This window comes from Mus pahari, chromosome 14 (genome assembly GCF_900095145.1).
Source record: "Mus pahari chromosome 14, PAHARI_EIJ_v1.1, whole genome shotgun sequence".
NCBI lineage: Eukaryota > Metazoa > Chordata > Mammalia > Rodentia > Muridae > Mus > Mus pahari.
Genome location: NC_034603.1, coordinates 81978921 through 82003978, shown reverse-complemented (window position 1 = coordinate 82003978; position 25058 = coordinate 81978921). Strand labels below are relative to the sequence as shown.

Here is a 25058-nt window from a genome sequence, read left to right as displayed (position 1 = left end):
CCTCGAACTCAGAAATCCGCCTGCCTCTGCCTCCCGAGTGCTGGGATTAAAGGCATGCGCCACCATGCCCAGCTCTTGGTTCTCTTTTACTGGCTCACAGCTCTTGAAGGAGGTCCTGACACAGCCCATGTTCATTTTTCTCTACCCGTGCTTTGGTTAGAGTCGCCAGAAACACAGTGAACGTCTGCTTGCAACCAAATTTCAGTATGGCTTAAGGTTGTGTGAAATATTGCACGAGGCACACCGATACAGAATGAACTTGGTGATTCATCTGAAATCCAAGTGGGGATAACTGAGCTTTGTCTGAGCGTGGCCTGTCAGGCCTAGCTTGCTCGGGTACCTTCAGGAGCCGGGTGAGCTTGCTGTCCCGATAGTTGATGTACTTATTACTGCCCTTGTCACTCAGCGCGTTGATGCAGTTGCCCAGGGCCAGCAGAGAGCGGTTGATGTGGGCTCCTTCCTTCATGCGCTGCCCCCGGTTCTGTGTCTGGGGAGATAGCATAGGATAGGCCAGTAGGGTAACCTACTGAAGCTTCATTCAGCCGCCCAACAACAAACACCCCAGTGATCCTGGTTCTAGAGCATGGCCTCTCTTCTGAGGTCCCTGGAGGTGGAGGTACAGAAGGAGGCTCTGCTGTACCCTCTCCCCAACCTCTCGTCCCTTCAAGATGTCAGGCCCATTGCTCACCCTTCTCTCTGGGGACTTCACTTATCACCCCACTCCCAGTCCCACATACACATCCTCAAGACATCTTCCCTTTCCAACCGCCCTGTCTCATCAGCCTCTCCCTGAGCTCCCTCCTCTGAAAGCTGGCCTTAACCGGAGAGCCATCACCTCTGCACACCCGCTCCCCACCCCCCACCCCATTGCTTCCCTCTGGGAAGCCATCCCTCCACTGTGCCCTCTGAGCAGGCCTTCCTTACCTGGGAGGCACGCTCGGAGCCAGCCAGGTCAATCATGAACAGGCGGCCCTGCCGCACCTCCTGGAGGATGTTCTTGACCCGGCTGCGCTGGCGCACAGCCACCTGGAGCACGGCGTGGGAGCGGGAGGATGTCTGGTTGGCAGCCGTGGGCTCTTGCGTCCTCTGCCGGTTCCCCTTCATCAGCAGCTGCATGATCTGGGACGGGGAGAGGGAAATGACAGGTGAGGACCCTGCAGAGAGAAGCCAGGGCTTGGTGATGGGAGAGACCCCGCCTATCGGGTGAGGACCCTGCAGAGAGAAGCCGGGGCTTGGTGATGGGAGAGACCCCGCCTATTAGCTTCCCAGGGTGGGCTAAGAGGTCTGGGCGGTTCTCTGCAAGCAGGTGTCTCTGTGAACGGAGAGGCTCTAAGGCCCGGCTCTGTATGAGGATAAGCATGTTAAGGCATGATGGGAGATGTGACCTCTGTCCCCGTGTCACCCTGGCCTTGGTCCCTTTTGCCTGCTCCCCTCGGAGCGATTGTCCTGTCCACGGTCCCGCGCCATTTGCTGGAGACTCGCCTCCTTCGCGTTGATGGTGGATACTTCGGTAATCCCCGCCACCTGAATCACCCCCTTGGAGTCTTCCCTCAGCTCCAGGTACCCCAGGGCCGGGTTCAGTAGGTCCCGGATCATCTCATTGTAGATCTGATGGGACAGTGCGAAAGGAGGAGGAAGAAGAGAGATAAGAGGTCCAGGCCTAGAGCCGTTGAGTGGCCCCCTTCTCCCTAAGAAAGGAAGGACCGTGTGCTTCTGTTTGCTGGACCCCAGGCCCCACGAGGGAAGTCCTAACTCGGGGAAGCACTGCCTTTACACAATGGTAGAGGTTTCAAAGACAATGTGGCAGGAGGTTTCAGAACCATCTGGGGCTCCCTCCACAGAGAGGCCAGTCCTGGGCTGGACACAGGGACCTGACCTATGCAGGAGCCTTGGCCCGAAGAGGGAGCTCAGATTGTTGCTAGGCAACCTTCAGGCTACTTCTCTTAGGTTGTGTTCCGTTCCCTGCCCCACCCCCTGCTTCCACTCCATCCCCCAGACGGGTTTAAAACAAGCCCAGCTGGCTAGAGCCCTCGCTCCTCTTTCTGAGGCATCACCCTGGAGATAATCAGCTCCCAGAGGAGCCAGATGGAGGCTGGCCAGCTGTCTTAGATAAGCCCCTGACCTGTCAACCCATGAAGTCCAGAATGGGAAGATGTTTGCTTAAGGGATAGGCTCAAAAGGGAGGTGCTTTCAAAGGATGCTACCCAAACTGCTCGCCGCCCAGGCTACTGTGACGTGCAGCACCACATTAGAGCCACAGGCTCCCAAGTCTGTTATCACAGTGTGCTAAGAACACAGTGGCCTAAGTTCTCCGTGTTTTAAAAACAAAATTAATTTTTTGACACAGGGTTTCTCTGCGTAGCCCTGGCTGTCCTGGAACTCATTTTGTAGACCAGGCTGGCCTTGAACTCCGAGATCTAGTTCAAGAGTTCTCTGCTCCTCTGAGTTCTGGGATTAAAGTCATGCACCACCATGCCTGGCTCTCAAGTCTCATTTTCTATCAAGTGGGGCCAATGCTATATGTGTGGGTTGTGGGACAGCCATGCTGAGCAGCCCAGGAACGGCCAGCGACTGGCTCTAGGGAGGTGGACTGCCCTATTTTCTGTGCCTCCTACCCAAGCCCAGTGGGGACTTGCCTCCAGGTAGGACATGGACACCTCATATTCCATGTCATTGCTGGTCTCCTCGATGGCTCGGAACAGGTCATTGAGGGTCCGAACATAGATGCCTGGCTCGTGGTCAGTGCCCAGCATGGTGTAGGTCTTCCCACAGCCTGGACAGGACAGACTGGCGGTGAGCAGGGCAAGGCCAGGGGTAAGAAGCCTTACTGGGAAAGTGGTCTGGCAACCCTGAGTTGTCCATGAGGCTGTTCCCTCCCAGATGGCTGAGGAATGGGGTCTTTGGGGGACAAGGGACCTGGGTGAGGCAAGATTTGGATCATTCCCTCTATCCTTGACCAACCCCGGGCCAGGCTGGTTCTCTGATGAAGGGCTTGGTTTCCCAGGGAGACAAGGAGGGGGCTGCAGTTCTTGCCTACGTCTGGGCTTCCCCCTCACCTGTAGGGCCATAGGCAAACACAGTGGCATTGTACCCTGAGATGACGCCCTCAATGAGGCTCTTGGTGGTGGCCTGATACACCATCTCCTGCAGGGAAGGAGGAAGGGACCTAGAGGTCAGACACCAGTGCCTACAGGCGGGTTCTCGCAGAGAACAGATGGAGTGTTTGTCCCTGGAACCCTAAGCCAGAGATAAGAGGGTGTGGAAAACGAGGAAGGTAGTTTCTGCTTACACCCCTCAGGGAGGACACCAGCCTGCAAAGAGGGCTCAGGACACCTGAGAAGCCTCCTCTACAGCTGGCTCCCCCACCACACCCCTGCCCCAAGGGTGCAGTCAGCTTCGGGACACATCTGAGCATCCAGAAGACGGGCAAGATGGGATCCCTAAGAGAGTGTCAGGTTTTCTTGTGTCTGCCCACCGCCTGCCCTCCCCACACCAGATGGGCTTCACGGTTCTTCTGTCTCCCGGCCCGTGTAGGTAGGCCAGCTGTGGGGGTGTCTCGTGTGCCTGCTCGTTCTATGCAAAGCGAGATTTGAGTGGTAACTAACCAAGTGTGTTTCTGCGGAAAGGCCCGCCGTGCGGCCCCTCAGGTGTACAGGCAAGCAGTCACGTGACGCCAGGCTGTGCAGAAGTACAGATGGGAGAGGCATTGTGGGTCAACTGTTCACAAATGGGCAAAGCTCCAGGAAGTGGGTGTTGGAGCAAGTGCTGTAGAAAAGGCGAGCAGGAACCCCTGAGAACCGTCCTTGCAGGGCAAAGTGTAGAGAGGTTTGTTTTGTTTTTGTTTTTGTTTTTTGTTTTTTTTTTTCCCTGTGTTTCCAGACCACGTTTTCCCCTCACCTGGGTGGCAGTGAAGTCAAAGGCCACGTCAAAGAGGTATGACTTCTCCCGGGACCGGTGTGCCCGCAGAATGTCGTCAGGGTCCTCCATCGGGTCCATGAGAACCACCATCTGCAAATGTCCCCGAGAGGGGAGACCACCGTCACCTGGAGTTCCTACAGCCTGCAGACCTATCTGCTCTCTGGGTTTCAGGTCTGGGTGCTTGGGAGATAAAACCTCTCTGACGATGATGAATGGCCACCCCTTGGAGACGGCGCCATCCCAAGGCAGCAGAGAACACTGTGTGTGTGGTAGTGGTGGGGTAACATCTACAGTGAACCCCAGATCCAAGGCCTCTTCCCCTAAGCACAGTCCCACCCCCATGCTGCCTTTCCTGGAGGAGGGACTGCAACATTGCTAGTTGTCATAACACGTCATTTGTGATGAGATATGTATTGCCCACTCCACCTCCATCTCCACCACAGCCTCAATTCGTCCCGTTTCAGTAACGGGGAAGTGTGCGCTTCCACCCGACAGATGAAGAATCTCAAGCTAAACCCTAGCCTGTGGAGGGACAGAACTCAGAACCCAGGACCCTGATTCCAAACCAGAAGGCTCTTAACTGCATCTCTGCAGCCCCGTGGCTCTCAAGACCCTGCCTGGCCCTCCACGCCCAGCCTCTAGTCCACTGAAGAACAAGGCAGACCGTGAGCTGCTGACAGTTGGGTGACTAGAGTGAAGAAAGCAGGTGGGCTTGGGTCCCTCCTACATGAACTTAAAATAACTGCATCTCTAGCCAAGACCTGGGATTAGAGAGCCTGCAGGACCCTAAACTGGCATTCTGCCCCTGCACGGTGAGGTCAGCTCTACTCTGTGCACGCACATACATTAAGGTGTGAAATGGTCTGGCTGGGTCCCTCCCGTTTTAAGAATACTCGCTGAGCCCACTCCATTCTGCCCAGGTCCCCATGTGTTGAGCTTTGCCAAGGGCTCTGAGCAGGAACACAGAGCAAGTGGCTGGGTTCCTGCTGGGTTCCTGGTCTAGGGTAGGATGGAAGATGGGAAACATCAGAAAACACGCAGCTACTCCTGGGGTGGGGGTGGGGGGAGGGAGAGGCTGAGTTTCAGAGAGGACCAAGAGACACAGGGATGTGCTTTGAATCCTAGTCCTGCCTCTCATTAGTGGAGTGGCCTCATCCTTCCATGGGGACCTGCCTGAGCCTCAGTCTCCTCCTCCCCAATGGAGGAAATGGTGCTGTCATCTCCCCCAGGGCTATGAAGAGCCCACAGGACAGTGTGTGACACATGGTGAGTCTCAAGTGATCCTCTTTCAAAGAGCCATGAAGAGGGAGAGTGTGTGTGGAGGCAGGGGAAGGGACTTCACTAGCTGTCCTCACCTAAGACTCTGCTATCGAATGAAGCATGGCAAAACCAAAACAGACAGAAGGCAGGCAGAGAGGCAACATCAGCGACTCCCTTGCACGATGTAGGTGTCCCCTGGAGGCACAGTTCCCTAGACACCAGGCTCTGCCAGACAGCCAGGGGAAATAAGCCATCCCATGATCCTTACCTAATGAGGTGGGGCTGCTCCCAGGGGCCAGATGGTGGCCTTAGATCCTCTACTAGGGAGGGGAAGGAGAAGGAGGGCAGGGGGGACCTTCCCTCCCAGTGCATGCTGCCACTCACTCCTGGGGCACACTAACGGTCGATCTTGGGGCACACTAACAAGCACTGTTTCTTTGTTCCGTTTTCTTTCAAGACAAAGTTTTGCTCTGTAGCCCCGCTAGCTTCGAGCTTAGGACAATCCTCCCCCCTTGGCCTCCTACACGCTGGGGCTACAGGCATGCACCAACGCACCCAGCCAATACCAGATCTTTACTGAGAACTTCAACATGGATTTCTCATTATTTCTCTCAGACAGGCTGGTCAGAGCCTAGCAATGTAGTTGCTTGGAAATGGTAGATCCAGAGTTAGGGATTGTGACCACTTGGCTCTCAGGCAGGTCCCTGCTCACCCTCGGAACCCTCCCCTATATTCCCTGCTCCCTCTGTTGCCTCAGGGGCTTGTGGAGTGCTTTAGCCGTTTTCATGGTCTGAGTAGCCCCACCTCAAGCCCCCCACCCACCACTGTTCACATTAGCCCTATGTGTTCATTTGGCCTTAGGGAATATGATGCAGTATACATGGGTAAACTGAGTCCTCACAGAGAACCAAGGAGGAAGGGGATTGGCTGTTAAAAGAAAGCAAAGACAGTAGGTGTACCCCAACTTCACCCCTCCCAGGGATCAGAGGAGAGCCAGGACTTTTGACTGTCCCAAAGGTCTTGTGAATAATAGGCCAGGCATGGAGAGCCATCGAAGGCAGCAGAGATGGGCCGTGAAGGTGAGGCAGCAGGACAACAGCTTACATGCTCAGCTGAACTCAGGAGCTTAGGAGGTCCTCAGTGGGTTCCTTTGAGTCCCCTACTCAGGCATGAAGATTTAGGAGGACCAGGGTCTTGGAATTCCAGGCAGATTCCTCTCCACATCTCCTGTCTGTCCTAGGGTCAACACCTTCCCTTCCCCCGAATACTTGGAGCAGGCCTGCATCCAGGCTTCCTGCAGCCACCTAACCCCAGAGAGCAGCGGGACCCCCTTGGTGATTCTCCAGGGGTGGGTGACTCCTCGGGAGACAGACGTTTTTGTCAATCAGATGGGGCTTCAGCTAGAGAGAAGGGCCACAGACAGGCTGGGTGCTGAGCGGTGGTCCTGTGCAGGGAAAGGCCACCAACCCTGCCCCACCCCAAAGGTTAGCAGCCATGGTGACCTCAGTGCAGGATGACTGGGCTTGCACTGCTCCCTAGGTCACCTGTCCTTAGTCACTGGCCCCTCCCCAGAGCATCAGCCCTAAAGCCCTCCAAGCCTTCCGTAGGGTTTGATCCTTATCCCAGGCTCTCAGCAGCCTGAGCCTGCTCAGATTTCAGACCTAGATGAAGATGAAACCTGGCTCTGAGGGCCCTGGCATGGGTTCCCGAGGGCTGCACCAGGAGCGGGGCCAGCTAGAACAACTCTCATTTTGAGTACTGGGGTTCCTGTGGACCAGGAGCCTCACGGGGCTTTGGTGAGGGGGGCGAACAGCATTGCATTGTCATCTACTCTAACAGACGGCCTTTATATGTCTTTCAGGCACTGCCAAGTCCACCTGGATACCCAGTTTCTTTGATGACCAAGTGCTCCCGCATCAGAGGACTGTCATCCCACCTGCCACCATCCCACTTAATGAGGGCTTTGTCTGGGATCCATCTGTCAGGACCCCAGAATATCAGTGTTGTTTCTGACTGTCAGTACACAAGGGAGCCCTTGTGCCCCTCGACCAGGTGAACCATAGCTGAGCCAGAAAGGATTGGGAAGGGAGCCTGGGCTGTCATGGAGACTGGCTCGGGGTGCTCAGGCCAGGGCAATTCATCTGTGAAGCACTTACGGTGTGCCCCAAACATGGAATGGCCTTCGAGAAATAGAAAGACGAAGCCTGGTGTCCTACTTTCTGACACACTCAGACTCATAACCAGGAGAGAGCTGGTGTTTAGAGGAGAGATTCCCCAAGTCCAGCCCTGCCAGGACAGAGAGGCAACCTGGAAGAAGAGATGACGTTGGTGCGGCATCTTCAAGGTTGAGCAGGCAGAGTCAGGAGGATCACAGCAAGTTCGAAGCCAGCCTGCTCTAGGCAGGGCGACCCTGGCTGAGACAAACAACAGAACCACAGCTCTGCATGTGTGGAAGGTGGTGTGGCACGGAGGACAGTGCCAGCTATGAGCCCATCAGACTATGAGACAATAAACTGCCATTGCGGCTGCACAGCCACGTGAACTTCCTTACAGATTGTAAACTCATGTCCTACCTCAGAGAAGTGGGTGTGGCCTTGACCCAAAGGAGCTGTAACACAGGCACAGCCATGGCCGGGGAAACTTCACGGAAGACACAGGAGGAAGACGGTAAGAGCAGAGGGCAGGCAGCTCACCAATCTTCTTAATCTGAACTTGAATGACACTTCTCTACACATCCACATAGCTCGCTCCAGGCTCAGCCACCCTAAAGCCCTTGGGCCTAACTCAGCAGAGGACCCAGCAGCTCTGGATCTCCCCTCCTGGTCTTCCCTCTGGCCTGGTTCTCAGGTCAGTGCAAATGTGATCAGGAATTCTAGAGTCACTCAGAACCTTGAACTACTGCAGGGAACTGGGTCCTTACCCTGGGGAGAGACTGTCTAGCCCCTGAGAGGTGTCCCAGTAGGGACCAGGCTCTCTCTTGATATCTCCTGAGTGAGGAATATTTGCACAGAGCATACTGGCATTTCTCCTGCTGAGCTGTGCCTTGTTCAACCCTGCAGCTTTAGTGGGGTTCCTCTGGCCTTCTGGTAGTGATGGCGCCTAACCCAGTGTCTTATCACTGATCATTCTTTACGGTGACTGCCGTATATGTATATCCAGCAGAATCCCTGAACCCTACCCACTGGATGCTGGGAACAGTCTTCCCTCAGCTTTGACACTGCCAAATGGCCCGGGGGATAAAACCCAGAGCCCAGTGCTCTCCTCCTCTGGCTTCAAAGCCTGGTCATGAAGATCCCCAAAGATGGAGAATCTTGTATGGGGCTCAGAGACAATGGAGCTAAGGCATCACTTTGGGAGAGGCATGAGTCTGGCCCAGTAGGAGGTAAAGGAGGATGCACAGGAAGAAGCCATGACTCAAAAAGCCACGCTGACTCATCCTTAGCCCAGAGAGCCAGGCTCGGTCACTTTATACCCATAGGCAGAAGCAGAACGAAACATGGATTCCGAGTGGCTAACCTGAAAGGCTGGGTCTAGGGTTCTGTTGGTTAATAAGAACATCTGTTACTGGTCATATTTCGATCTATAGACACATGAAGCAAGAGGGAGGGAGAGAGAGAGAGAGAGAGAGAGAGAGAGAGANAGAGAGAGAGAGAGAGAGAGAGAGAGAGAGAGAGAGAGAGAGAGAGTTGTTGATACCACTGGTCTCATAAAAAGCTCACCAAAGCCCAGCCAGCTGCTGTGGTCACAGTTCCATCTGGCCAATGTCCCAGTTAGGACCTCATCTGACTACGAGACTCTAGGGACCCTGAGGTGGTGGAAGGCATGACTTAGCGGTTGTCTAATGTGGTGTCTCTCAGGGAGTCTGCTGAGTCCTTTATCACAAGGCCCCCCAAGGAATGCTGCTTGCAAATCACAGATTCCCCAGGCGCCATGCAGAATCACACAAAAATCTCTGGAGAGGTGAGCCCACACATCTGCATGAAGAAGTACTCTCTCCTTGTACCCTGCCATCGGCTAAGTGTAGAGATCCCTGGATACTTGTAGCATTGTGCACAAGAGGAAAAAAAAATCAGAAATAATTAGAATGCCCGTGATACGTCTATATTCTAAAATATTTCTAGGTCATGAAAAATAGTGACATTCTGATACAAGCTATAATATTCATGACCCTTGAAAACAGTATACTAAGGAAATGAAGCCAGACATGAAGGACCACAGAGAGAGTAGGATCCAATCACGTGGGCGTACCAATGAGATAGAGAGATGGAAAGCAGCTTGGTGGTTGTGGGGGGGGATATAGTTAAGATCAGGCTATCCCCTGGTCATATCCCACTATGCTCAGCATTTGGGGAACAATGGGGCCTACGGGCTTCTATATGGCTGGCCCAGAGGGCCTCACATGCTACTGTGCCCTAGGCAGCAAGCAGGGTAACTCCAGCTGCACCTTTGGCATCTGTTACTTTATACCGCGTTTTCTTTCACAACGGCGGCCTTGCCCCATCTAGGATCCTCTCCATAGCTCTCGGGGCATGCGAAACAGGTGCTTGCTTACTCTTCAGTCCTCTGGCAGGAGACAGAGGCCCAGGTAGTCATTAGCAGCCTTGAGGCACCCAGCCAGGGCATGCCAGGGCTGGGCCGCTGGGCCACCCTTGTAGCCATTCTGCCACTTGTCACCTCCCTGCCTTGAACTTCCTCCCCTCACTTGTCCTGGCCCTCCTGCGGGCCTCTTTGAGAGACCTCCACTGGGCCCCATAGACAGGCAGTTGGACAAGTGCTAATTATGGGATTATACGTATAACTGCTTGGTTTAAATCCTGCAGATAAACACAGCCTGGGAGGCTGGGCGGAGCCTTTGGGAGGGGTAGGTGGGAGGAGAAGGCCACTGTTTGTCCTGAGCCCCACCCCTACCCGGGATACTTTCCAGGCAACCCGTCTCGTTTCTTGGCTCTTTTGAAGGGTCTGGCTTCAAGATCCATCACACCCCAGCTGCTGTTAAGGCAGGAGATCCTACCACACACACACACCCCCAGGCACCTCTATCACTGGGAAGCAGCCACAGGGGGATGGAGAGAGCTCAGGTGTAAAGAGTCAGTGGGGCAGCAGGCAGAGGCCTGCTTAGTCCTGGGGCCAGAGGCCACCTTACAGGGCAGCCTTTGACAGAGGAAACTCCCATGCCCCCTTCCTCTGGATGGGTGCCATGTACCCAAATTGTGTACAGACCCTCTGATGGAGACTCTTCTGACAGGCATGAAGATCATGGTCCTCATATGAACGAGAGCTCTGTGATTCTAGGTCCCTGGAAGCCATCAGAGCTAGCCCCTTGACAAATCCAAGACCCACTTCAACATTCCCAGAATCTAGACATACATTGCCCTGCTCTCTCTCTCTCCCTCCCTCTCCCTCTCCCTCCCTCCCTCCCTCCCCCATTTTAATTTAACGAGACAGGGTCTCATCATGTAGCCCAGGCTGGGCTCACACTTGCTATGTAGTCAAGGATGACCATGAACTTCTGATCCTCCTGCCTCTGCCTCTTAAGTGTCAGGAGTACAGGCCTGTGCCACCATGTCTAGTTTCTGTGGTGATGAGGATTAAATCTAGGGCTTAGTGTGAGCTAGGAAAGCAGTCTAGCAACTTAGCTGTAGCCCTGGACTCACATTGGCCTCTCGATGCTTAGGAACTCTGTCCGTTGGTATGTCCTCTCCTGCTAAACCTCATTGCTATAGGCTGCCAGGCTCCAGATGTCCCCAGAAGGATGACGCTCAGTCCTAAGGCAGGCTTGGGACACCTCACAGAGTGACTGAAGTCAGTGAGTAACTGAGTGCCCGCCCTCTCTCTCCACTTAGCACCCACTGACAGGTGAGCTGTAGCCGTACCTACTATCTACCAGTGACCAATGGGCTGGCTGAGCTCCTGGGAAGGGTTCCAGGCCACACTGATAGCCTTGGATTGCCTTACCTTGATAGGATACCTGCAGAGGAACCCATTCAACTCTGAGGAGAGACAGAAAGCAAGAGGCAGGACCTACCACCCAAGGCCCTAGTGAGTTGGCTTAGTGAGTCCCTCAGAGGGGCCAGGACACAGAGGCCATGACAGCCCTAGCCCCAGGGAACAATGGAAAGCAAGTAACCACCCTACTGACCTCTTCTTCAGAAGGGGCAAGGCATTGTGCTGGCCACATGGGCCTAGCCATATACCACTGCCATATGCCATCTGGGCTAGCTTGCCCCACGGCCCAGCCATCATGCCCTATGACCTCAGAGAAGAGAACAGTGAGACAACTGGCCTGACCAAGCCAAAACCCTGAGCCTTCGTCTGGGCCAGGCATCCCTGGAGAGGAAGAGATGAACAGCCAGGTTCTGGGAGAGGGCCAGGGCCAGGAGGTTGATTGGAACAGGAAACAAGGAAGTCTCTCTGCCATGTTGGTTCTTGGGTTCCTGCATCCTAAACACCTAGTTGCCATGGTCTGTGTGCCAAGGGACAGCTCACTTGGGCTGTCATCTAGGCCTTTGTGGTTGCCACTCCCAGGCAGCAGCGAGAGGGGCTAGGCTAGGCTCTTCTGTACAAGCCCAGTTTTGAAGCCACTGGGGAGCTGAGGGCAGCGTGCAGGGGCGCTGTGTGAAGAGCCCTGTGCTCATAATGCTTAGAGGGCGCTCCCAGAGTCTCTGCTGACAAAGGAGCTGCCTGTTGGGCTGGCCCAGTTCTGGCCTGGTGGGAGGTGTAGCTCGCTGGGGTAGGCCAGAGCCAGGCTAGGAGACACTCTGTTTGCCCTCATAGACAGAGGGAGCCAGTGTCCGACAGGCGTGGGTCCTGAACAAGGGCTGTTCCCTTCACTTCATATTGATCAACCCCCAAGGTGGCCCGGAGCCAGGAGCAGCTGAGAGAGCTGCCATTGTCCCGAACTGCGAACCTGATATCCTTGGAAGCAGAAATAGGGAGTGGCCTTGTCTAGAAGGAGGTTTCTTCTCCCAAGGGCTTTGACTCTTCTAGCCGACCCCTCTCAGCAGCTAACAGCAGCTCTGGGGAACCTCCTCCTCTACCGACTAGAACTGACATCTTCAGAGCTCTTCCTGTGCACAAGGCACTGGGCAGGCACAAGCAAAGACTTTCCAAAGAAATTTTCTTGTGGGGCTAGAAAGATGGGTCAGCTGATCCCAGAGCTCCTCAACCACAAGAGAATCAACTCCCCCCAAACATGCACCAAGATGTGTGTGTGTGTCTGTGTGTGTGTGTGTGTGTGTTTGCTAGGTCCACTATAGAATAAAAATAAAAGCTAAGAGGGGGAGGGACTGGTGTGTAAGGATGTAGTTTCGTTGTAGAGTGTTTGCCTAGCATGCACGACACCTTGGGTTGAATCTCCAGCATTTCATCACCCAGAGTAATGGTGCACACCTACAGTTTTAGCACTTGGGAGGGAAAGGCATGGAGATCAGGCCATCTCTGGCTACATAGTAAGTTCAAGGCCAGTCTGGGTTATATGAGACCCTGCCTCAAACGAACAACATCAAAACTTACAAACCATTGAAAAAAGAGGACAGTGGGCTGTGCTCCCCCACTTAAAGACAAGGCTCCAAGCTGTCTCCATACATTCTCTGACCCTGCCCACGATATGGGGTTCTTCCAGGCAGCTCCACTTTCCCCAAGGACTTTGAGGAAAGGGGCAAAAGGAAGTAAATCATTTGGGGTTTCCTGAGACCAGCCTAAAGGACCTGGCCCAGGGGCAGCGTCTGTTCACAGCCTTCCTACGCTCTGTAGCTTCTGCTCCATGCTTCCTGACCCCAGATCCCATCCCGCAGCACAGCCAGCGAGCCCCCTCCCCCCCCCCCAATGCTCAGAGTTGCCAGCCACGCAGCTCTGAAGCACTGGGAGGGGCACCGTCAGGCTGTCACACCAGTGTGCTCCCGTCCCCATCAATGTGCCCAGGACCACTCTGGTACCTCGGTCTTGAATTACCTACCCAAGCAACCCCCCAAGCCAGCATTGTGGCCACGTTGACAAAGAGTTTGGTTTGGGTCCTACCGGTATCACAACACCTCACACCTCTTCCCTCTCTCCTTGAGCCACGCTGGCTTTTTCTTAGTGGTAGAGTTGCGCTGTGGCCCCATCTCAAGGGCTTTGCACACAGCAAGTCCTTCTGGTTGCAATTCCCCCTCTTGGGTACCCTGCTAAACATCTCTCATCACCGTCATCACCATCACCATCATTGACAGGGTTTCTCCATATAGCCCTGGCTATCCTGGATCTCACTCCACAGGCCAGGCTGGTCTTAGACGCAAAGATCTGCCTGCCTCTGCTTCCAGAGTCCAGTGCACCACCACCACCTGGCAAGAGCTTATCTTTATAATCCACCCCAGTGCCAGTTAAGACGGGATCTCAATTTGCAGCCCAGGACAGCATGGGATTCCTGATCCTCCAGCCGCAGCCTCACCGGTACTAGATTACAGACGTGTGCTAACCGTATCTAGGTTCACCACTCTCTCTCATCTCCCCCCCCCCCTTTTTTCTTGTGTTTTTGTATGTTTGTTTGCATTTGTATGTGTACATGTGGAACCCTAACGTTGATGCTAAAAATCATCCTGAGTTGCCCTGCAACCTTTCTGATCATTGTCCCACCACCAATCAAACCCAGAGCTCATGGATATGACTATTCTTATCAGCTAGCTCAGCCCTGGAGTTCCCAGTCTCTGCCTTCCAAGGCTGGAGTTACAGGTAGGCCAATACTCCCACAAACATTTTATTGCATTATGGGGGTTCCGGAGATCCACACCCCAGGCCTCATGCCCCTGAGACAAATGTTTTAGCCACTGAGATATCTCTGTCACCATCTCCTAATGGAGCCTAGGCCCCAGATCCTTACTCACTCTCTGAATAACAGACTCTGTTTTTCCATCCCTTCTGGGCTGCACATTCTTATATCTGTTTTTAATTCTTTGATCAATACCTTGTCTTCTCTCCCCACAGTAAACACCAGCAACAGAGGGAGAGTGTGGCTTTTCATATTGGAGTGGTTTTTTTTTTCCAATTTTTAGCACAGCATGCTCTAGGTTCATTATGAATAATTATTGTCTCAGATGCCCTCTCTTACCATGCTGACGTGAAGACCAAGAGAATAGACAGTGAGTTCTGCCAAACTTGCTTGCTCTAGAGGCAGCTTTCCGCTAGACCAGATACATGTGTGCTCTGTGCTGGCTATCATATGGGGATGCTGACAACATGTGGACCACAATGTATCTTATGGTCTGGGCCCACCCGGGCTCCAAAAGCTCCTAGCTTTTCCAGGTCTGCACTAGGAAGTCTTCCCAGGAGAAGGAAGTCTCTTGGCGATGCTGTGGAGAGCCCACCCAGAGGCTGTCGTGGTGAGACACACAGTTCTCCACGTCCAGCCAGGTGTGTGTGCAGAGCAAGGTGAGCCAGCCTCCACCCTGCAGCTCCTGGCTGCAGCCCCAAGTACCTGCTCGTCCACCTTGTGAGCGATGAGGGTAGCTCCCTCCTCCAGCTCAGCCACGCTGATGGGCCGGACCCTAAGTGCCACCTGGGAGGAAGACCAGAGCCCTGGGTTAAGAGGACCATATGTAGCCATGGAGGGAGGGATGACAAGGTCTTTGAATTCCTTTCCCAACAGGGTTGTGTTCTCCAGCATCCAACCATCCCCATCTCCTTGGTCCTGAAGAACATTGTGGGTCTAGGGTATTGCCTGAGCCAGAGGGCAGCTGGTCCACAGGGTGTCTGGATGAGTCTGAGTGTCTCTTTTCAAAAGTCTGTATACCTCAGGGGGAGCCCCAAGGGGGAGAACTGTCTACACAGGCTGCATCAGTCACATGCCCAAATTAAACGCTTGCCACTCCCTTGGGCTGAAATCTGGAGCCTTGGGGACCAGAGCCACCTGTCTGCATCTGAGAGTGAGGGACTGCTGGGAAGGGTGGACTGTAGACAGAATGGTGTCAAAGTGAGGATAGAATGAGGATCTTCCCCTTGTCCTTCCTTCCAGCAACTTATGGCTGCATCCTAACACTCCCAGGAAGTGTTACCAAGGGTTTCTCTGTTCTCTATTTCCTGGCCACTGAGAGATAGATCTGTGTCTCCCCCCAGAATAAAACCAGAGTCAGGGATTGGGGAGAATTTCTTCTGCTGAGCAAAAGGAGGTGCCTGCTGGATACTGAGTGGACCTCAAGGACCCTCAGTTCCTTTCATCCACACAGCCTGTCCGATTGCCTTTATCAGCCTCTTTCCTGGATACGCCTCCTTGGTGAAAGGAGGGCCTTTGTCCCTGCCCCAATGACAATGAATATTCTTGGAGCAAACTCTTTCAAAGAGGCCATTCTCACTGCCAGAGAGGGTGCCACCGAGTCTGGAACTGGCTCCTAGGGCTGAGTCCAAGCTTCCCTTGGCAGAAACAGGTTCTCGGCATTGCGGTAGCGATGCTCTGCCTGCTGGGGCTGAAGGACCATTCCCACAGATCATAGGTTAAGGCTAGGGAAGAGGGCTGCATAAGAGAGAGGAGAGGTCTCCACCTATCCTACAACTTGAGTAGCACCAAGGCTTCTTTTTGTGGCTCCAGCTTCTACCACTGATAGTCAAGAATCTATCTTTGGTCTCTACCTACTCTTTCTTACTCCTTCCCATACGGCTATTCTTCCCAGGCCAGTAGACCCTGGGACTATCCAGGTGGCTTCTAGCATTTCTCTGAAGTATCTGGAGTCCTGATTTGGACAGAGCCCAAGGCACAGCCCATAACTAACTGCTCTCCAGACTGGGTGCTGGCTCCCCCTGTTTCGGGGGCTTTTCGTCTTTCTATCTGTGGCTCCCACTCCCTTGAAAGCAAGACCTGGCTGGGTTTAAGCCCTCTGGTTCACTAGAGAATCCCAGCTTCCTTCTCAGGCAATAGCTCAGACCTCTCTTAGGTCTTGACCTCTGAGTCTTGGCCCAAAGAAGGCTGAACTTGGGCAGGGGAAATGGGGTGCTAACTTCCTAACCTCAGGAAGTGCCACTATCCCTTCCGGCCACCGAGAACTTGGGTAGTTGTTCTGCACAGTCCCAGACTCCCATTTCTTGCTCTCAGTGGTCACTATGTTTGAGGCTGTCAAGTCTCAGGTTTGGTGGAGGGGAACCAAGCAGGAGCTTGATAAGGGGTCTCACCATGAGTTGCTGGTCCTTTGAGTCACCGCTGTCCTTCATGATTGCGGTAGGTAGAGAGCCTCAGGCCGCGACAGCTGGCATGGCCGAGACGCACCTCCACTATGGTCACCTCCTCGGATCGCTCTTCCGCCTCCGCTGCTGCCTGACAACCCGAAACCAACAACGCGCCTGCCGCCCGAGCGCTGACCAGGAGGCGGGGCCAGGAGGGCCCGGCCGGCTCCGCCCCGCCCCCTATGCTCCCCCGCCCCCTGTGCTCGCTCCGCCTCCTGAGCTCTGCCCCCTGAACTTGGGTGAGCAGGACGCCTCCACCCAGGACGCCCCCCGGCCCCCTTGCTCTACTGTTGCAGATATTGCTGCTTGTCCCGAGGCTTTCTGTCAGTACGAGTGGCCACCGGTCTGAGCGTCTCGACCTCCTCCCGGCCTAGCGGCGTCCGTTTGGTGGCCCCTTCGCACACACCCGTGCCCAGGCTCGCGGCTCCTGGCTGTGTCTTCTGCGCTCCCGACACCCGCCTGGCACGCGACTAGCTGGGCAGAAGCAACCTTGCCTGTGGCCACGATCTTCCGCTGCTCGCTTAACTGTTACTGGGCGTCTCCAGGGCGCGCCTAGCAGCCTCAAGTTTCCAGGAGCGATGCGGGCATCGCAGCGGTGGAGGCCAGTGCCTAGGTGTGGGTAGCTACATCCATTGTCCAGAGGAAGAGAGGACGAGGGAGTGAGAGGGTGGGTGAAAAGCTGGCCTGCACCCTGTTAGCACCTGGCTAAGTAGAGTGTGTCTTATGAAGAGTTCCCTCGGTGTAGACAAACTAGCAAACCAAGCCTGGGGTCAGAATCCATGGATTTAGCCTGCCTGCCAGAGAAGCACCACCCAGGAGAGTCCCCCTATCCCCTTGGATTGCATTTGGCCTAGGTTAGCTATGGATGTGGCTCGACACAAAATCATAAGCTTACTTAAAATAATCTGAGGGTCCGTAAGATGGCTTGTCCTTGTCAGGGAGCTTGCAAGCTTACTATCTAAGTTCAGTTCCTGAGACCCACATGTGTAAAAGGCCAGACCTGACACCCAAATGCCCTCTGATCACCACATGGACACCCTAGTACATGTGCATAACACATATAAATGTAAAGTTTTAAAAGTATGAAGGGGACGATGCTGGGGAGACAGCTCAGGAGGTAAGCGCACAGTTTGGGGAGACAGCACAAGAGGTAAGCACCCAGGCTACTTTGGCTGAGGACTGAGTTCAGTTCCCAACATTGATGTCAGGCACCTCACAACTGCCAGTCACTAGCACCAGTGAACTGATGCCCCTAGCCTGAGCAGGCACACGCTCTCTCACACATACACATGCACACACACACGTACACACACACACGTACACACACACACATACACATTATTAAAAAAAAATAACTCTTTTATGACAAGTTTCTTGAAATTTTGCTTTGTTTTGTTTTGTTTTTCAAGACAGGTTTTCCTCTGTGTAGCCCTGGCTGTTCTGAAAGACCAGCCTTGCTTCTGACTCACAGGATCCCGACTCTGTCTCCCAAGGGTTGGGACTAAAGACCTGTGCAACCTTCACCTGGCTTTTTTTGTTTGTTTGGGTTTTTCTGGGTTGGGAGAGTTTTTTGAAAATTAAACACAAACAAAACTGAATTACACAGTTCCGCATTGCAAATTGCAGATGAGATCGCTTTGCAATGTCAAAAGGCTGGACAGGAGGCCAGGTGGCCAGGTGGAACAATGGAAAAACAGTTGCAATTTCCATTCTTGGTAACAGTAACAACAATTACACCCAGGGAGCCCAGTGGAAATTTTCCTCGTCTCAGGAGGCCTGGGCGAAACAGGATTCTAGTCCTAGCTCTGCCTTAAACCTGCCTAGCATCTGAGAGCTTGGTTTTCCTGTCCTGTCTGCCTGTCAACCTGGATGGTGTTGGCACTCTTCCTGAATGTAGTGATCTGTCCTTTGCATTGTTTGTCCCACTGAAGCTGAGAGCCCAGAGCTCTTCAAAGACCAGTGAAGGAGACTCCATGTTGGAATCCAGGAAAGAAGCTGGAAAAGCAAGCACCACATCCCTTAGGGCTGTCGCAGACACCTGGCAGGTCCCCAGAGGTAGAGCACAGTGTCAGCCTGTGCCTTGGGACTGGTTCCCCTGGCTTCCCCCAGGAGCTAGTGTTGGGCATAGTTATTAATAAACAGCAGCAGGAAGCAGCTGGCAGCCCTGGATTTGATAAATATATAAACGAAGCCGAGTCTGCAAACCAAAGTCTCCTGCAGGGGCTCCCAGGTACTGCCTGACTCTCTGAGGCTGACCAGTTTGCAAATGGGCCATTCTGCAAAGAGGATGGGGCCATGAGTCCAGAGGGTTTCCTGCCTGGTTTTTATTTTGAGATGAGGATCGAGACTGTTAACCCAGGCTGGCCTCAAACTCACAGCCTTCCTGTCTCAACTCCCCAACTGATACAATTATAAATATATGCCAGTACTTTCCATCCTGGTGGCGTTTTAGACCCTTAAATTTACTCTTTATATTAGTCAAGAATGTCCCTGGTCAATTGGCTTGAGCTTTGTCTAGTTCTCTTTTTTTCTCTGTTATTTTTCTTCTTTTTTTATTTTGTTGTTGTTGTTTTAAAGATTTATTTATTTTATGTATGTGAATACACTGTAGCTGTACAGATGGTTGTGAGCCTTCATGTGGTTGTTGAGAATTGAATTTTTAGGATCTCTGTTCGCTCCGGTCCATAAGTACACTGTAGCTGACTTCAGACACACCAGAAGAGGGCATCAGATCCCATCACAGATGGTTGTGAGCCACCATGTGGTTGCTGGGATTTGAACTCAGGACCTTTGGAAGAGCAGTCAGTGCTCTTACCCACTGAGTCATCTCTCCAGCCCCTGTTACTTATCTGCATACATAAACCTCACAGCCTGTCTTGACTGATGGGTAAAAAAAAAGCATTTTTGGAGGTATAGGTGTATATACCTGTAATCTCAGCACTTGGGGAGCCGAGGCAGGAGGATTGTGGTAAATTTGAAGCCAGCCTGGCTTATATAAGGAAACCTAGTCTCAAAATGAATAACCTCAAAACTAGAGGTCCTAGTGTGATTGACGTGGAAATCCACCTCGAGTTTGTGTCTACTCTCATTCTCTTCAGCTTGACTTTGGGTTGCATTAGTTAATATATTTTTTTTTTGGTTGTTATGACAAAATTCCTGATGAGAGAGACTTGAGGAAGAGTTTATTTTGCCTCACAGTTTGGGGGTACAATCCAACATGGTAAACAAGACACAGCGGCAGGAACAAGAGGCAGCAATTACGATGTCCACGGTCAGGAGGAGGAGGAGGACAGGGAGGAGGACAGGGGAGGAGGGGATGGGGGGAAGGAAGTAAGAGAAATGTGGAACTTAGCTCACTTTTGGTCCTGGACTTCAGCCCTTGGGAATGGTGCCACCTATGGTTGTGGTGTCTCCTCTTTGCTCTGTTAAACCTTCTAGAAACATCTTCCGACTCAGAGGTGAGTGCCTATGCTGATTGTGATGCTAAACTCATCTTACCCATCACTACCCTCTGTCTTCCCCTCCAGCGGATATAGATGAAGCTCATGAAAATGCCCCCTCCTGTTTCTCACGAGAGTCCTCGACTAGGGAATGCTGGGAAGCCACGGGTATCAAAGGCCAGTCACCATAAGCCCACGGGCTCAGTCTTTCTGAATTCATTGACATCTTCTACAAGGCCTGTCTTCGCTGATGGAAAAGTCACCATTGCTGATGTACGATTACATGTGTACACAGGTGAACAGGTTCATGTGTGCAAATGTGCAATGAAATATTCTCTACACCACCTGGCTACTTCACACTCCCTCTCAGGGGCTCAGTCTGTCATCAGTCTTTCATGGAGAGCATCTGACAGCTTTTTCCTATATTCCTGAGATCCAGGATATGTTCTCCCGTTATCCTTATAATGTCCTATATTATTTCTGTATCACCCAAGGCTGGGAATGTGGCTCAGTTGATAGAGCATACACAAAGCCCTGGCTCCCATCCCAAGTGCAGCATAAGCACGCATAGTGGTATGCACCTGTATTTCTAGTACTCAGGAGGACTAGGAGCTCAAGGTCATCCTGAGCTATGTAGTGAGGTCAAGGCCAGCCTGGGCTATATGAGACCCTGTCTCAAAGCAAAACAAAATGCAGCTCTGCCCAACTGTCTATCTGTGTGTACTATCCTGTTCCCAGCACCATGAGTTCATACCCTGGGAGGATAGGTCCACATCTGTTTTCCCGACATTCCGTGGCTGGGAGCTGGCTCAGAGCTGAGCAGAGTTGCTCAATGAGTACCCGACTTGGATTTATCTGTGCCCCACCTGGAAGCTCCCGGTTGTCTTTGGCTCTCAGCTCAGTCTCTCGGCTCATCCACAGACTCCAGCACTCTGGGACACTTCCTACTTCTTACCTTGGATGGGCACGACTCTCTCACCCTGGGAGCTCATTAGCAGTCATCTGCTACGGCAGCCTTGTGGCCATTCCATCAAGCCCAGGGACTACTTCATTTGGTTAAGGTTGAAGGGTGACAGGGGCATCCCTCAGCACCTTGCTCTGAGGCTCCAGCACCCAGTGGCCTCATGGACAAAATGATTGGCAGCTTGTCCTGGTACCCACAGGGTGCAGAAATGGGATCATAGGTTAAATGGCATAGGATGGGGACATACAACTCCACGCAGCTTGTAGTGATTTTCGGTTTCACTCCTAGCCTGGTGTTGGCATTTCCAGGCCCACTTTTGACCTCTGTGGGCACCAGGCATACACATGGTATGTGTAACCATAGGCAACAATGCTCATAAATAAAAACAATAAAATAAAAATAATACATCTTGAAAAAGAGGATGGGGGCTGGAGAGATGGCTCAGTGATTAAGAGCACTGGCTGCTCTGCCAGAGGTCCCGAGTTCAAATCCCAGCACCCACACGGTGGCTCACAACCATCTGTGATGGGATCTGATGCCCTCTTCTACGGTGTCTGAAGACAACTACAGTGTACTCATATAAATAAAGCAAATACATACATCATTTAAAAAGAAAAAAGAGAGAAAGAGGAGGGGGGTACAGTTCCTTTAGGCTGTTGGCAAAACCAATGGCTTGCGGCTGCATCAGCAGGTGTGTCAAGCTGCTGGCTCACGTTTGGATGGACCAGGAATCGACAAATAGAGATGAAGGCAGGCACTCTGGGATGGTGCCACACACATTCAAGGTGGTGGCCCTTCTCTCTTAAGCCTTCTTGGAAACACCCTCATGGATACGTTCAGAGGTGTGTCTCCTAGGTGAGAGCAAAGGTTCACCATCACATCAGCGGGAAAGGGGCAAGAGGTGTCTGGTGGCTGAGACCAGTGAGGGCCATTGTGGTAATGCTGGCAGCAGAGACGCCACGCACACAGCACTGCAGCCCCTTGCCCAGCCCTGTCTGCAGGCTCTCCCACGGTCCATTCTGGAATGCCATGCTATACCAGTGACACCCTCTGTACCCACGGGGAAGGATTTTCAGGCTCCAGTAGGTGGCCCACTTTTGCAAACACAAACCAAAGACAAACAACATCCCAGAACAGTAAGAGGATGTTCTCCCGCCTTGAGTTCACAGGGGTAGAACCCTCATGGGGGTTTGTCAGTGCCCAAGTCAACAAGTAGCTGCACCACCACTACCACCACCCCCATCCCCCAAACCCCAGACCACTCCACCTGATTGATTTTGCTCTCCAAATTAGGTTTCTGTGCCCTGGCTCCACCTCATTTTGCTTGTTTGTGTGAGAGAATCTGACATAGCCCAGGGTAGCCTTGAACTTGATATGTAACTGAGGATGAACGGCTGATTCTCCTGACTCTTCTGAGAGTCAGACTTGCTGGTGTGCCACTCAGTCCCCAGGTTCTGCAGGACTGGGGACCCAAAGCAGAGCATCGTGCCTGCCTCGCAAAACCAGCACCGAAACTGACATTTCGGACAGAAGACCATTCTTTTTGTAGTAGGGGCCTAGGATCTCAGGAACCCTGGAACGCTGAGCCATGTAGCACCCAGGCCTTTCTGCGGAAAATGCCGGGAATAATTCACTTAGCAGTGACATTAATGCACAATGTCCCAGATGTTGCTAGATGTCCCAGTGGGGCAAAATTCATCCCATAGAGAATCACACCTTTGAGAGGAGAGTCCCTTAGGGCAGGCACGGGTGGTCTCTGCGACTCCTTCTGTCCTCTTACATCGAGGACAGCTTCCTCCAGTACCCTTTGCCTCTTGCCTGGATGCAGCAGCAGGCAGGGAGCAGGGCCCCAGCTGAGCCCACTTGAGCCCACAGGAGCTTTGTGTGCAGAGAGTGTGATGTATGCCTAAGGATCCTGAACCACGCTAAGCTCAACACCCAGCTCTGGTCGTCTGCTCTCCTGAAACCCAGCAGCTCCTTTTGTTCTCTGTCGCCTGCCACATTGGTGATGTGCAGATGGGAGACAGTGAGGCCCTTCTTGGATCCCCACTAAGATTTAACCCTCAATAAACATGACTTATAGTGACTAACATCAAAGTCCAGCCAAACGCAGCCACGCATGACCCCTCACTGGCTCTGGGTGAAAGGAACGGCCGGCCGGTGCTTTTCTTCCACAAAATACCCAAACTCGAGTGTGTGGAGGTCAGAGGTCAACTTCAGTGTCATTCCTTAGGATGGCATCCATGTATGATGAAAGAGGGTCTCTCACTGAACCTGGAGCTCACTGACCCATCTAGGCTGGCTAGGCAGCGAGTCCCAGGGATCTGCCTGTCTCCATCTTCCTAGTGCTGGGATTACAAGTACCTTGGTCTCACGCCAGGCTTTTGTGCATGGGCTCTGGGGGATCAGCTGAGATCCTCATGCTTGCATGGCAAGAGCTGGACTGAGCTAGCTAGCTCTCTGCCCCCTGTTGCTGCTACTATTCTACTTCTCTTTTTCTTACTCCTCCTTTTCCTCCTCCTCTTCCTCTTCCTCTTCCTCCTCCTCCTTTTAAGACAGGGTTTCTCTGTGTAGCCCTGACTGTCCTAGATCTGCCTCTGTAGACCAGGTTGGCCTCAAACACAGAGATCCACCTGCCTCTGCCTCCTCCATGCTGGGATTGAAATGCCACCATTCCCGGCAGGCACTTTTAAGTCTCTGCTAACAGCCACAGAATCCATGATACTCCAGGACTTGTAGGTGTACAAAGTTGTCTCTGAGGTCCCTCCACCCTACCTACTACTGTATGGAGGCGCGGCTTTGGGGCCCAACCCCGTGCCTACCCAAAAAGGACTCTGCACAGTCCCCAGCCCACCTTCAACTGCCTGAAGCTCCTGTCCCTGCCCCATGCCTCACCAGCTGCAACCAGGTAACTCTCCTAGAGCCTCCATCCCCCCCCCCCCCCCAATCAATCAGAGAAGGACTTCTCAAACACAAACATTCCAGGAACTTTGCAAAGATGATACAAGATCAATGAGAGGCCCTAAGCATGGCACTCATGACAAGTACTGATTGTTGTTATCACTGATTTAATGTTACAAGAAGCATAGCAATAAAAGCCACGAGTGTACAGGGAGGTTCATCCTACCCACCTACTCTCCACACTTGGGGACGCCCCGCCCCCACCGTGTGACCGCAATGTCAAGATGCCCCCTGGAGGGGTTGCTTGGGAAGGTTTTACAGATGGAGACAAAAGTTCTGTTCTGATTTGCAAGTAGGTGAGTGAGGGGGGAGGGGAGAGAGAGAGAGAGAGAGAGAGAGAGAGAGAGAGAGAGAGAGAGCTTGCCCCTGTGCAGGCGCTCCGGAGGCCCCTGTGCTGCAGAGGCAAGCTCAGCTGAACTCCCGAAGCTTCTGGGAAAAGGCATTGGTAACTTCTCATCCGATAACCCGTGATTAGCACAATCTAGGGTCCCATCTAAAGTCTGACTTAAGGTTGTGTTGAGTGCCCTGAGTCTGAGTTCGCCTCAGAGTTGCAGAGGCTGGGGTGTGTGTGTGGGGTGGGGGTGGGGGTGGAGGGGGAGAGTTAGCCCAGAGAAAAGCCCTACCCCTTCCCACCCTAGAGAAGGGCGCATTCGGGGCTTGGCCCAGTGACTTGTCCCTGATCTGTCCCCACCAATAATTATTGAAGAGGGAAACTCAACTTTTTGCTTTTCGGATGAGACGGTATCCAGTGGAAGACCAAGCCGCGAGCGCGAAGGGACAGTGCCGTGGGCAGAGGCTGCCCTAGGTGGGTTCATTCTCTCGCTCTTCAACCACTTCTTCACTCATGTCTTCAACTGCATTTACACCTATTATGCCACCCGCTTCTTCCTCCTCGCCAATGTACTCCTCCACCTCCTCACTGCCTTCCACCTCCATGCTTGATTTTTTCCTCTGAAGCAAAACCGGAAATGCTGGTGAGGGGAGGCCCTCCCTATTTCCCAGAAGTACCCTCTGCCCCCCCCCCCCGTCCCCCATCCCCCAGCCAAGGCCAAGGGTGGGGAGCTGCTGGGAGCCTAGGGTATCCATTCCAAGCTGGCTGGGCATGTTTTCAGAGTCATGGGATGGGAAAAGCAGCAGGATGTTGGGGATCTACTGCCATTTTCAGAGTGGGTGACCTTGAGCCTGCCCCATCTGGGGCACCTTGCATGACAGCTTGAGGGGCGCAGCTTACAGAGAAGGGTGAAGGGGAGACAGTATGTAGAGGACAACCTTCATCCTGAGTAGTGGCCTTCTTCCCTCCCTCCCTCCCTCCCTTCCTTCCTTCCTTCCTT

At 53.1% G+C, this 25058-nt stretch overlaps 2 protein-coding genes across 3 annotated transcripts in view; both read right to left on the bottom strand.

The window, feature by feature from the left end:
* Nucleotides 1–16475, bottom strand: part of Kif19 (kinesin family member 19) — a 24888-nt gene extending 8413 nt beyond the window's left edge. Inside the window, exons 1-8 of one of the 2 annotated variants that reach the window (XM_021212994.1) lie at nucleotides 16312–16475; nucleotides 14627–14707; nucleotides 3898–4008; nucleotides 3057–3144; nucleotides 2637–2773; nucleotides 1483–1608; nucleotides 925–1119; nucleotides 341–487 (exon numbers count right to left, since the gene is read on the bottom strand). In XM_021212994.1, the coding sequence (XP_021068653.1) occupies nucleotides 341–487; nucleotides 925–1119; nucleotides 1483–1608; nucleotides 2637–2773; nucleotides 3057–3144; nucleotides 3898–4008; nucleotides 14627–14707; nucleotides 16312–16350 (924 nt within the window). In that variant the 5' untranslated portion in view covers nucleotides 16351–16475. The remainder of the gene's footprint in view (nucleotides 1–340; nucleotides 488–924; nucleotides 1120–1482; nucleotides 1609–2636; nucleotides 2774–3056; nucleotides 3145–3897; nucleotides 4009–14626; nucleotides 14708–16311) is intronic. The other variant, XM_029546112.1, reaches the window with a different exon arrangement.
* A 7917-nt stretch (nucleotides 16476–24392) lies between these two features.
* Nucleotides 24393–25058, bottom strand: part of Dnai2 (dynein axonemal intermediate chain 2) — a 34093-nt gene continuing 33427 nt past the window's right edge. The window contains exon 12 of the mRNA XM_021212747.2: nucleotides 24393–24678. Coding sequence (XP_021068406.1) covers nucleotides 24529–24678 — 150 coding nt within the window. The 3' untranslated portion in view covers nucleotides 24393–24528. The remainder of the gene's footprint in view (nucleotides 24679–25058) is intronic.